We start from the raw sequence: 12,919 nt of genomic DNA, 5'->3' as shown, positions 1-12,919 counted from the left end.
ATAGTTAGTACACCTATGAACTACCCAATCCATATACTCCTAAAGTCTCTCTCTAGCTCCAGAATACCTTAATCAATTTCCGTAATTTTTTATTAAAGAAAAATTTCATATAGGCAGCTAGATGGATATTTCCTTTGGGACCACATCTTATGTGCCAAGCTAAAAGCCAATCTGATTTGAAACAGCCCCGTTATAAACCCTCTGAAAAATAGAAAGCCCTCATCAATATGACAGATATGCCACTATAATTAAAGTCTTTGGTAACAGACATTATGCAGCCAAAATTTTCTATTTCCAGCTGCAGCATTGATCAAATTTTGACATCCAATATTAAGTAGCTGAGCTCTCTCTGGACTCAAAAAAAAACACAATGCCACAAAGCTTTTGTTAATTATCATTTATAAAAGTGCCTCGTGTGTCTGGTGAGGCACAGGCACCTGGTGAGCACCAGCCACGTTAGTGTGCTCCTTCCCTCAGCACCCCAAGGCATCCTAAGGTTCCTCCCTGCTCTCAGGGGCCCGGTGATGGAATTCTTTTCTGCCATATATGAGAGATTACAATACGTGCCCACCTTGAATTTCCAATGAGATGCTCAGTCGATGCAGGAACCTGGCTCTCCCAGGGAAGAAAAATGGTCTCAGTGAGAGCATGACCCAGCCGGGCATGCATGGAGGTGATGCAAAGTAGAAAAGAGCCCCCACGCTGCCACGGTGCCCATATTTAAAGAAAATATGTTAAAATTACAGAGGCCTGTCCTCTCCCTTGTTTACAAGGCAGACTTAGCTCACTCGCCTCTCTGGCAGGGCCCTGGGGAGCTCTCATGTCTTTGGAGAGCATTTTCTGCTCCTTCTCCTCCTCCTGCCCAGGTCAGGCTCCAACACACACCGTTCCCCCCAAAGTGGCACACAGAAACACCGCGCTCCCACCGCCTAACGCTCATCCCACAGCACACGGACGGACTCCTTGCTCTGCTCCCTTGCCCACAGAAGAGCAGTTTCCATCTCCGCCAACGTTATTGCCACTCTCCTGGCCAGGACCAAAGGGACCGAGCGGCTCAGTAGAGCAGAGCCCTCTGTTTTGGGGCAGCCACTGGAGGATGCAAAAAGTTGGTCCCTGGGGCACCAAAAGGTCCTGTGGCTTAAAATACAACTCTGCTCTAAAGCCTGATTATATAAAAATGGCCCCATCTTGCTCAATAGCACAACTCCTGATGCGTACCTGGAGAGACAGCTGCTGACTTCATTGAGTAAAATAGGATTTTACTGAATTTTATCCCGGCTGCCTCTCTATGGATAACAAGCACAAGGAAGCACAATGGCATCTCGCATTGTGTGTGCATGGAGAATGAACCACATTCCTCACGAAATGTCAGCTGCCGAGTCACTTCTGCAAATGAAGGCAATGGATACCAGTGAAGGTAATTTACACAGACTGTAATTGCCAAAGTGTAATTAAGGGCAAAGCATGGTCTGCGTCTTTAAAAACGATGATGCAGGAGGAACAAAGAGCCTCGCTGTTCCCAGGACTACGCGAGTTCATTCCACTGGCAGTTACAAAAATCCTATCTCTGCTTAGAAAAAAGAGCAATTCTCCACTGCCAGCTTGAAGCGTGGTTCACAGAACTTCATTCTCCCTTTTCAGAGAAGAATCAGACACTAAAGGCCAGGTATTTTTTGCAGATTCTCAGTTTGGCCTTGCCCATAATTATACAACTAACATGAAAACCCCTGCACCGTGCGCAGGAAAAGTGCCCAGCCGGCCCCAAATCCCACAGGTCGCCTGAGAAAAAGCCACGGCCTGGTGCATCTCACCCAACAGAGATCTGGAAATCTAATCATTGCAAAACCGCGCCTCAGGGCCACGGGACAGGAAGATCAGACAACCTCTGAGCACCCACAAACCAGCACCGCTTTGTTCTGCTTCCCAGCCGCTGCTGCTGCCGAATGCAGAAGGCATTTGCTCTTGTCCAGCAATGGAAGCACCGTAATGAATATTCAATATCTGCCTTCAACTGTGAGAACTCCTTGTGCCAACATCCCAAAAAATAAAAAATAAGAGTCAGACCCGTTTTAATAGGAGGCTGCTCGTGATGGCAGCAGGTGGAGACACACGGGATTTGATTGTGAAGCTTAAAAGCGCATTTTCATTTAAGGCACTCAGATAGGCACGTGCCTGCCCGTCTGGGCACAGCTCCTCGGCACTGGTTTCACAGAACGACACCACCTCATGCCAAGGACTGATGAGAAAAGAACCACCTCTTGGATAATGTTTCGTGAGACTTCACTTCAATTTTAATTGTTACAAGCACAAGCTTTTAAAAGCAGATAAAGCTGTCTCATACCTGCAGCGTTTCTGTTCTCTAGAAGTGGCAGCATTTCACACCAGGTGGCTTGGCGAGGATGGTGGAGCCCAGGCTCCTTGCCCCACCTGTGCAGCAAGATGCCAAGGAGCTTGTGCATCCCCACCTTGCAGCACCACAGCCGCTGCCTTCACGCTCCTCTTCCTCACCTGGGCACACCTCTGGGAACGTCCCCAGCGTGCTGCCCCTGCAGCCGTGGAGTTTCCCCCAAAGCGGGCTGGCAGAAGGTTACTTCCAGAGGAAAACCTGGCCTGCATCCCCCACCAAGAAGAACCCCGAGTTTCTGCACAAAAGCAGACCACATAACCCTAATTTTGATGCCCTTACTCACACGTATGGAGTTTTCTCATTTAAAACAAACCCTACTTCTTTCACCTGTCCTGCTTTGTCCTGGGGCTCTGAGCAAAGAAACCTTTGCTTCAGTCCCATTTCTAACAGCAATTTGCTCTGTAACTGTTCATCTATTCCTATAAGGAATATAATAAAGCCAGACTGCACAAGCTGGGGGCGGTTTGTGCAAGAGCTAGGGCTGGTTATGACATTGCCATACCGAGGTGAAAGCTCCAGTGAATATTCAAAGTACTAATTCCCTTCTGTCCTGAATGAAGCCAGCTTTTGCCTTTCCCCTTTGTGCTCGTGCAGGCAATAGGCAGAGCTCTGATGCCACAAAGAGACACAAGCAGAGGTCTCCTGCGACGATGAAGGCACCATGCAGATTTTGATAGTCACAAAAAGAGTCACAAAGAGCCACATCAGCTGTAACGCCGCTGAGAGCACAAGGGGGAAATCCTCAAAAGGTGTCTGAGGTGAAAACAAATTCGGGTGCTTTTCCTGAGTTCTGACCTTCCTAAGAAGCTATGAAGAAAAACAACCAAACCAATAAAAGGGAATCCCACCACAAGAGGGGGTTTGGCCCCTTCCTTTCACACCAGCCCCCAGCCTCAGCAGGACAATCGCAGGTCCATGCACACCCACACGCTGCCAGCCAGGAATGACGTCCCCTTGCCTTGTTTGCCATGCAAGAGCCTCAGTCTCTGCAGACACTTGCTGTGGATTCAGCAGCCTTGCAGGCAACTCCAGATCATCAATATGAAATTGCTTTCATACCGCTGTGATAATTTGCTCTGGAAAATTTTCAAAGAAAAGAATTTGACCTGAAACCTTCTTATTTGCAGAAACAACTCCAAAGCTTTTTGTAACTCAACAATAATGTTGTTTTTTTTTTGACCATGACCAAATGGCTGATGACAGCACAGTTCAGTTATTTCTATAACAGCACCAACTTTTGACCTTTGCATTAACAAGGTATCGTCCGTTCTTGACAGAATTGGTAGCAAAGAAAACACGGCACTTCTTCTCAAGTGGCAAATCCCCGCTCGTTCCCCAGCCTTCCTCAGTAAGGAGCTGTCATTCGTAGGCAGTGACAGCAGTGCCACGCTTCCTCTGCTGTTTCAAAACTACAAAGCGATGGTTTCAGAGCTTCTTCTCTCAATACCCCTGGTCCGGCACAGGGCGATCGAGGCACGTGGGGGTCTCTGTGGGAGGAGGCGGCTCTGCCTGAGCACAGCCACAGACGTCAGCCCCGTCCGCGCGATCGCTTTGAGCTCCTGAAGAGTGAGTCAAAAATTAAAAATAAGTGGGCTGTTCAAGGCACTTTCAGTATTCCCCAGACAACTCAAAAGCAGCCTCCTACTGCGTATTACCTAATTTTTACATGACAGAAGCAGAAAATTCCTTCTTTCATGATGCTGTAGGTACATATTTTTCTACAGTGGTATCACCTTGTGTGTACATATAGATATATTTGTCTTCAGGATCTTATATGGGAAAAGTGATAACCAAAGCAATTCTTTTTGGAAAAGTGGCTCCTCCAAAGGGGATAGCTGGCAGTTTCACAGCAGGTAACGTTGTAGAACAAGTATGAAAAGTTAACAGAAAACAGACATTTCAGCTGGTGAAGAAATAGCAGCACTAGAAATATTTTCAACAGGTCTCCATAACAACTTCTGTTTCTGCCTCCCATTAAAATGGGAGCAAATATGTCACTAGTTTTCCAGCGGACGTTTAGTGGATGTTTTCATCAGTTGCCTTTTGTATCCTTTGTATTTAAAATTGGAATGAATTTTAAAAGAAAAAGGAGATGAAACCCAAGAAACCCTCAGTTTTGACTGTTACTTTGCCTCCAAACTTGTGCATTTCAGGCGGCTCTCCTTTTTTCGGAGCCCACGAGCCATATGTATTTAAATGTTTGAGCAGGGAACGAAGGATGCTGCGCAGACAGCGTGCCGTTCTGCAGAGATTTATCTGAGCAAGATTGGTAGGTTTGTCACAAAAACATTTCCAACGTTATAAATAAAAACATGACTTCTGATGGAGTCAACAGCAAACTGGCAAAAGCAACCTGGCGCTGTGGCTGCCACCCCCGCCGGCACCCATGGGCTAGGAGGGGTGCAATCCTGCATCCTCTGCGGCCCAGGAGACTTCACCAGAGACTTCTTGTGGGCCAGGATTTCTCCTCGCCCATCACCACTGCCCTTGTGGTGCTCTGAGGCCTTTCCCCAGCCCTGAGACCGTGCAGTGCTCAGGGAGCACCACTGCCTCCCCTGGCTCCACGCGCAGCACCGGCTCTGGTACCACAGCCAGGCCTCGGGATGAAGAGGGGCAAATATCTCCATGCACGAGAAGAAAGGCACCAGGAGCTGACACAAGCATCTCACCATGAAGCCTTGTGGCTTCCACAGCTCTCAGCAGCAGGAGGAAACCTCAGACACCGAACGCATCACCTGCTTCGGGCTTCTGACAAGAGGTCCCGCTGCGCACGCAGTGCCCTGCTAACCTATTTCCCAGCAAAGGCAATTGGAAACTATGGGAAGATAAAAAGATAATGAACAAATAACCTTCACAGTAGCTAGCGCTGCAAAAAGTTGAGGCTTCTCTCGTGTTGACTGCCTGTTATTAACGACCCTGTCATGTCTTCTAATGAACTTTGTGCTTCATGTGGAAAACATGGGTTTTGTCCAAGCACATGACCAAGTGCTCTTTTTCATTTATTTCCAGTCTTACATAAGAAAGTTGTTGCGTTTTGAATCCAGGAAACCTCACTTTTTATCTATTTTCTCACTTCCCCACGTTCTCATGGTACGAGTAAGTTTTGAAACAAAATGCCAGGGTCTTTTCACGAAAATACTTGATGCATCAAGCAATGGCAAATCGTTAATTACTTCAAGCCCTTTATGCCACGACTGACACCACAGCGAAGAATTTAAAACATTTCCTCAGACAAGCAGCTCAGTCACACAGAAGCCGCAGTACAAGAGCATTTCTTGCTGTCTTCAATGCACGCTTTATTCCGATTGTTGTCAGCCCGCTCTGGCGAGCCGCGCGTTGTTTGTGCCCGGAGCCGTGGGACGCAGCAGGGCGAGCGCACGGTAACTCCCATGCTGGACCAGAGCATGCTGCTGTGCTGAGCCAACAGCCACAAGCAAGGGCTGCCCACCTCCGCCAGCCCCAGGACAGGGAGCGGGGACACCCGAGGAGCCCACCGTGAGCAGCAACAGCTCCACGCCAAGGGGCAGCACTGATGGCCACCACGGCATTCCCACCTCTGGCGAGCCCCACGTCGCAGATCATCGGCTCCACTGCTTCTAAAGCACCTCAGGGGCGTGTAATATTACCAAAATACAATATTCTCTGAGTCCAGACAGGACAATGTCTTCATCTTCTTTCAGACAGCTGCTGGGAGCCCCAGGTCCCACGAGCGGAACAGCACAGCCCAGGCCACATCCTCCTGCTCCCCAAAGGGACAAACTACTAGAATATACAGAAAAAAATGCACGTATATACTTATATTTATGGAGGTCCAGACCCACTGCAAACACCCTCTGCCTCAGACAGCCGTGTACCAACAGCACAGCTGCCAAGCTGACCCCAAGCGGGACGGATGTGGGAAGCGCTTTCGAGGCTCCTCCGCCTGCTCAGTTGGGTGTTTGGGAGTGAAAATTAGGACAGAGGAGATGAAGGACTCGTCCAAGCTCAGATGATGAACTGCTTGTTTAACAAGGGAATATTACCAAAGTAAACTTTGGATAATCAAATAAAAAAGGCTTTATTTAGAAAGAGAATATTCAAAGTTATGATCCAGCAGCACAGAAACCCTATTCACACGCCTTTTGTCAAGCACAGCCAGAGGTTAATTCTGTTGACAGGTTTAACCAGCACTATTATCTGAAACATAAATAAGACCTCTTACAGTCAGATCGGCCTCTGAGTGTTTTTTCTTTCACAGCGATGTGGAAGCCAGACAACACGTCAGGCTGGCCGCGGCTCCGGAGGGCACAGCGCGCACGCACATCCTCGCGCTGCTGGCACCAGCGACACAAACACAGGGGCACAGCCGCACAAACGCACGATACAAACTTCCACCGAGCAGCTTCCCTCCCCAGATGTGCACTGTGATCAACAGCACTGCAGTCAAAAACAATGACTTATGCTTTGGACGATTTCTCCATATTTAAGTAAAAATAGGAATGTATAAATTAGAAACAACAGGCGAAGAAACAGCCTGGATGAGGAAACACCACGGATCTCAGCAAGACATGAAATATCTGCGCTCGTGAGGGAATGACCTTCAAAACTCATTCACTGTTCCCTGCCTCTCCGTTGATGGTTTTTCTCACATTAGACATTCCTACTATGTGTGCTTTAATTTTGCATGGACTATAAATACTTTGCTTATAAGGCAGCATGAAAGCCATAGAAAACAAATATTTAACTATGGTAACCTTGATTGTGAGGGTAACACAGCTTATTCTGTATACCTTAGGTCATCCATACTAAATACGAGGACTCGCTGTTTACTATGCTAAACATGAAATAACCCACCGAAATACGTGACCAAGTACTATTTCCTCTTAATAAAATAAATAAAGGCACGCAAAATAAAGACACCTTGTTAAATGAAATTAAGGACAGAAAATCCAGATTTTTCTAAACTGCATTGCCTACATTTTCTCTCCCAAACTACATTTTTCCATTTCATTTGTATCAAAACCAACCTCTTGAGAGACAAACGAGTTGGCTTGTACAAAACAAGCCGGCTGCCACCCCAGCTGTTTACGGGGTCACACTTCACAATCTAGGAGGGGGAGGTGAGTGAGGAACGAGCGGCTTCAGCGTTCTTCGGCTGCTCTTTGCACAAAACACCATATTTACCCATTTTAGACGATTAAAGCAAACCCGACCGTGCCTCCCATAGCCTGCAGCACTCCTCCCTCACCATCCTTTGCCGTTTCAAGCACGCTTCTGCCCGCAAACTAAGAGATGCTCCCTCCTCCTCGGAGTTGCAGGACAGCGGGGAACTCGGGAGATCCACGACCCGAACCGGCGGGTGGGAGTTGCCGCTAGTTACACCTTGAGTCACCTTTACTCAAAAACTCTGCCCCGAATTTTCCATTGCCTACGGACTGGAGCGGAGCCAGCCGATGCCAGCAGGGAACAGCCGCGAGCGCTCCGGCGCACAGGGCTCCGCCGTGCCAGCCGCCCCCGGCAGGCTCCTCGCCGCCCCTGCCCGAACGCCAGAAGCGCAAAGCGAGGGCGCCGCACCCGGGGCTGCCGCTCCCGCCCCGCGCCGGGTCCCTGCAGCCGGCCGCCCCCTGCCGCAGCCCGGCCCGGCCCGGGGCTCCGCTCGGGAGGCGGAACGGGGCACGGCGGGGCGGGCAGGCACGGCACGGCATGGCACGGCTCGGCATGGCACGGCGTGGCAGCCGCCCCCGGGCTTCCCTTCGTAGCCAAGTGCTCCCCGCAACACGCGGCCGGCAGCGGGGGGCGAGCAGCGCCTCGCTCCGCGGGGCACGGCCGAGCCCCCCCCGAACCTCCCCCGGCCCCCGAGTGGCCGCGCGGGGCTGCCCCGGGTCCGCGGGGCTCGGGCTCGGCTCCCCTTGCCCCGAGGGGAAGGGGTCAGATGGGATGGGATGGGATGGGATGGGATGGGATGGGATGGGATGGGATGGGATGGGATGGGAAGGGATGGGATGGGATGGGATGGGATGCTCCGGCCGCTCCGAGAGCCGCGGGAGCTGGGGAAGGGGGGAGAGGCTGGGGGGGGATCCGCGCGGCTCCGGGGCCGCCGCCGCTCCGCCTTTGTTCGCGGCGGCGGGGCAGGACCGGGCGCCTTTTGTCTGCCGGCTCCGTGCGGCGGCGGCGGGGGCACCGCGCCCCCGGCCCGCCCGGCTCGGGGCTGCCCCGGCCCCGCTGCCCCCCGCTGCCCCCGCGCCCGGCCGGGACGCGCCGCCCGGCGGCCGCGCTGACCTGGATGGTGCAGGTGTACTCGCTGTCGTCCAGCAGCCGCACGGTGCAGTTGTACTCGCGGTCCAGGTTCCTGCTGCTGCCACTCATCCACCTGCTCAGCATCTTCCCGGGCGCGCAGCGGGCGCGGAGCGGCGGCGCTGCCGGCGGAGCCTCCGCTCACATCCCCGCAGCCGGCGCGGAGCTGCTCGGTGCTGTGCGGTGCTGTGCGGAGCTGCTCGGTGCTGTGCGGTGCTGCTCGGTGCTGTGCGGTGCTGCTCGGTGCTGCGGGCGCGTCCCCCCGCCCGGTTCGGCTCGGCTCGGCCCGGCCCGGCCGGCCCTGCCTCCGCTGCGGGCGGAGCGGTGCGGAGCGGTGCGGGGCGGTGCGGAGCGGAGCGCGGTGCCCGTGCCCGGGCCGCGGCGCTCGGCGCACGGCGGGCGGGGTGGAGGCCGGCCCGGGGGGGCGCCGGCTGCGGGGGCCAATCTCGGCGCCGCGGCTGTGACGGGCTCCGCCGCAAACCAATGCGGCAGGGGCGGCGCGGATCCGCCACCTCCCCCGGGCAGCCCCGCGCGGGTGGGGGCTCCGCGGGGGCGCAGCGGCACGGGGCGGGGGGGGGCGCCCCGGGGACACCGGGACGGAGGCAGCGCCTGGCCCCGTAGCGGGGGCGGCGAGGCGCCCGGCGGGGCGTTGGGGCTCTGCCGTGTGCCCTGCGGGGGTGGGCAGCCCCGGCTCACCGCCCGCTCCCCCCCCCCCAAAATAAAAAAGCCCCCCACTCTCCCACCGGCCCCGCCGCTTGTGCACAGCGGCCGCCGTCCCCCTCCCCGCAGCCCGGGGCACCTCGCCCTGGGCCGGTCGGGGGGGGGGGGGGTAAGTGTGGGGCGGCCCCCCCGTCCTGTGGGGAGAGGAGGCTGCGGCCCTGGGGTCGGTGCGTGAATGAGCACGGTCCTGCAGGGCACTGCTCTGCTGCCGGGGGGCGGTTTGGGCGAGGAGGGGGCATTGCACGGGGGGGGGCAGCTGCCGCCCCCAGCAGAGAGACCGGACTGACAGTCCCCGGGGCGCACGGTGTTCTCCCAGTGTTGATTCCCTCCGGAAGGAAACTTTTGTATCTGTGGCTGTTGGATAAAATGGACTCTAAAAGTGATCAGCGCTCACTCGGGTGCAGTGGGTGCTGCTCTGGAGAAGTGAAATTCGTGGTGGCAGCGAGTGGGGCTGGAGCCCCCCAGCATCTCCCCCCATGCGGCCCTCGCTGGCCCCGGCTGGGCATCACTCTTGCACCACGGCCACCCCTGCACAGAGCACGGCTCCCAGCAGAGGGTTCAGCAGTGCTCCCACCACCACCCGGCTCTGCATGAGCTGACAAATGCCCACCTCAAGCAGGCCATGGCACGGGGCTGCACTAAGCTGCTGGTTCAGCCCACAGCAGCACAGATCCCATCCAGCTGCACCTCCCTGACTCAGCTCAGCTGTGCCCAGAGCTTCTTCCCCTCCAGCTGTGTTTGCAGGCTGCAGCGCAGCTCCTGGCCCTTCTTCATGCACCCAAGCCTTAAGCTCCAAACATGCAGCTGTCCTGCCTTGTCCCCCAGTAGCTCCACTTCTGCGTTCCCAGCCAGAGAGACGGCTCACGAAGCCACGTTGCTGGCCTCCCTGCAGGAGCAGTGCCACTGACCCAGCACCGCTGCAGCATGTAGGGCAGGACCCTGCGCTCTGGGGCCATGCAGACCGGGAGCTGTCCCCACTCAGGTGGCAAGGGAAGCCTTTCCAGGCCAGCCTCGCTGCTCCCAGCCCATCCAACCTCACCAGCTCTGCCCACCAGGCTGGACACAGCCCTGTGTGCTCTCGGAGGGACCACGAAGGGGACCAGGCTGGGTTACCTTAGGATCCTAGATGCAATTACTGCAAATGTCCAACTAATGTGAATGGCAGAGTGGGAATGAGACATTACAGGCAGTCGTACTGCAGCAGTGGGCAGCATGGTGGAGAGGAATTTATTCTGCTGGAAGAACTCAAGGCGAACCCAGCGGCTTGGCCTCCAGGGGCTGTCTGTTGGGACCCCGAGCTTTGCAGCCCCCCGGGAAGGTGAGCTGTGCCCGGCGTTGTTGGGAGGCGTGATGCAGAGCCCAGAACAACAACGGCGCTTTTCAGAGAGAATGGGACTTCTCCTGAACCATCTGGGCACTTTTACAAAGATGCTTGTATTCACTAAAGTAGCTGCTACTTTGTCATGTATCCCACTCTGCATAAATTGTTCATCTGCCTCAGAGCTCCCCCTCTGAACCAGCTGAACTGTTAATGAAGAATGGGATCCTCAGCATTAGCAGGTGCTGCTTTCATAAAGAACAGAAGCCTCTGAGCCAGCTGAGCGGCTTAATGAAGAGCAGCATTCATGCCACAGCAGCCACGGCTTTGTCAGGGAGCCTCTCACCCATGCCACAGCTCGGCTATTAACTTTGTTCCTCAAGCAAATGAACAGTTTTGCTGAGATTCCAGTTTTCGACAGAGACACTGTATTTTTTTTAGAGCTCGTCGCTGAGGTGAGCAGGAGCCTGTTGGCCGTGTTCGTCCCCCTCTGCTGCCTCGGACTCATCCCTGAGCAGGGAGCAGTGCTGGCGACAGACAGACAGACATCTGAGGGGAGCCTTGCTCTTCTCTCTCAACCTACCTAAAAGGTTTCCACAGAGCGTATCAGAGACCAGGAGATGCCTTTATAACAATGTTCTCTGTTCCCAGCTTTGATCGACAAGAATGCAGTTCGGATGAGTAATGTCATTTTTTCCCCTTTTTAATAATTAACACAGCAAATCCTACCAGTTCTCCATACTTGGATTCCCCATGACTTGCACTTTTGAGCTCAAAAATCCAAAAGGCAGATTTCCAAATGGATGTTTGAAGTAAAATCTGAGATGCATTTGTTTTCTGGTCAGTTAGATTTCAGAGAGCTCAGCCTTAAAGCCCGGGGGAGGACACAGCGTGGCCGCCTTCGCTGCTCGGAGGGCAGGAGCAGAACTCCCTGCAGGGGCAGAAGTGCCCAGCTGCCCCACTATTGAATGTTACCGAAGCCAAAGACCCCAAAACTGCCTTAAATTCAAAGCTATGCCTTACTCTTTGCCTGTCTCAGGTATTTCAGTAGAAAATGTCACACATCGTATTTATCACCCGTGATAAACAACCGGCTTGGCACAGCCTCCACCGACAACTGCTCATTTTAAAGTATGCCAACGTTCAGCAGTAAGAGCTGCTTCTTGGGTTTTGGATGACCGAAATACTGTCCTCTGCTTTCGCTGGCATTTCTTGTTTAACTGCAACCTGTTCTGTTTAGATACTCTCTGCATTTTCTTCATCTGGAGCTGAGAAATGAGGCTGTCAGCTTTGCTTTGCTTTTCAGCAGGCAGCCCCATCTGAAATTACAGAAAAGCAATGGTCCTTGTTGTCTTAGCTCCAGCATGAACCCAGTGCCACCCAGATGAGATGTCAAAACCTGGCCCAGCTCACAGGGTTTGCTCATCACTCAAATAGCCAACAGTACCGTCATCACTGTCATTATACTTCCAAATCAGCTGAATTCACAGTCCCTGGCCTGTTCTCCCAGGCTATCTGCAGCGTGAAGCAGGCATCGACTCACACTTGCTCTCAGTGTCTGTAGACTGAGAAGGGACAGAAACCAAAGGCCAGAATCTCTGCTAGCCCTTAATTACTTCTTGTTGATGAACAGTTTTTGGAAGGTAAGACTTAACCTCTTCCAGAAAGAGGTTCCCTGCCCTGCATTTATTGCAACCAGCCCATTCTCATGTCTGAGTCCCCTTACATTGACCTGATCTGCATCTGGAATAAATACTGGAATATTCCTTGTACTATTTTACAGTATTTTTCTAGAATAACGAGTGGTTACAAACACTGCAGTAACCAACAAGGGGCCCATCACTGGCTCCAGGCCAGTGCTTTAGGACTGCACATTGGCTACAGCCGGGACACTTTTTACTGGGGTGCAGCCGGGGAGCGTTGTGCTGCCGGTTGGTCTGTGCAGATCGTGGGAGCCCCTCAGCATGTGTCTGCACATCTCCATCCTCAACACCAACAGCCGTAGTAAACACTGGGGCCAGCAACCTCGCTGCCTCCTCCAGCAAGCTGCACTCCTTCAGGCACAGCCGACGTCCCCCAGACCACGCGCAGCCCACGGGGATGGGCTCAGCCCTGCGCTGGGGCTGGGGGCCGGCAGCTGGCAAAGGGTGCTCTCTGTTCCCAACCTCCTCAAAATGCGTCCTTGTGCAGAGATACAGTGT

The 12,919-nt window shown here is 53.7% G+C and overlaps 1 protein-coding gene across 2 annotated transcripts in view; it reads right to left on the bottom strand.

The window, feature by feature from the left end:
• Nucleotides 1-8,767, bottom strand: part of FRMD5 (FERM domain containing 5) — a gene marked incomplete at its 5' end in the record, with an annotated part of 77,713 nt that extends 68,946 nt beyond the window's left edge. For both annotated transcript variants that reach the window (XM_084293736.1, XM_084293737.1), the window contains one exon: nucleotides 8,666-8,767. In XM_084293736.1, the coding sequence (XP_084149862.1) occupies nucleotides 8,666-8,767 (102 nt within the window). The remainder of the gene's footprint in view (nucleotides 1-8,665) is intronic.
• Nucleotides 8,768-12,919: the final 4,152 nt, after the last annotated feature.

Source organism: Netta rufina (genome assembly GCF_964035555.1).
Source record: "Netta rufina genome assembly, chromosome: 11".
Classification (NCBI taxonomy): domain Eukaryota; kingdom Metazoa; phylum Chordata; class Aves; order Anseriformes; family Anatidae; genus Netta; species Netta rufina.
The sequence above is the reverse complement of the archived record's forward strand: the minus strand, read 5'-3'. Positions and strand labels throughout refer to the sequence as shown.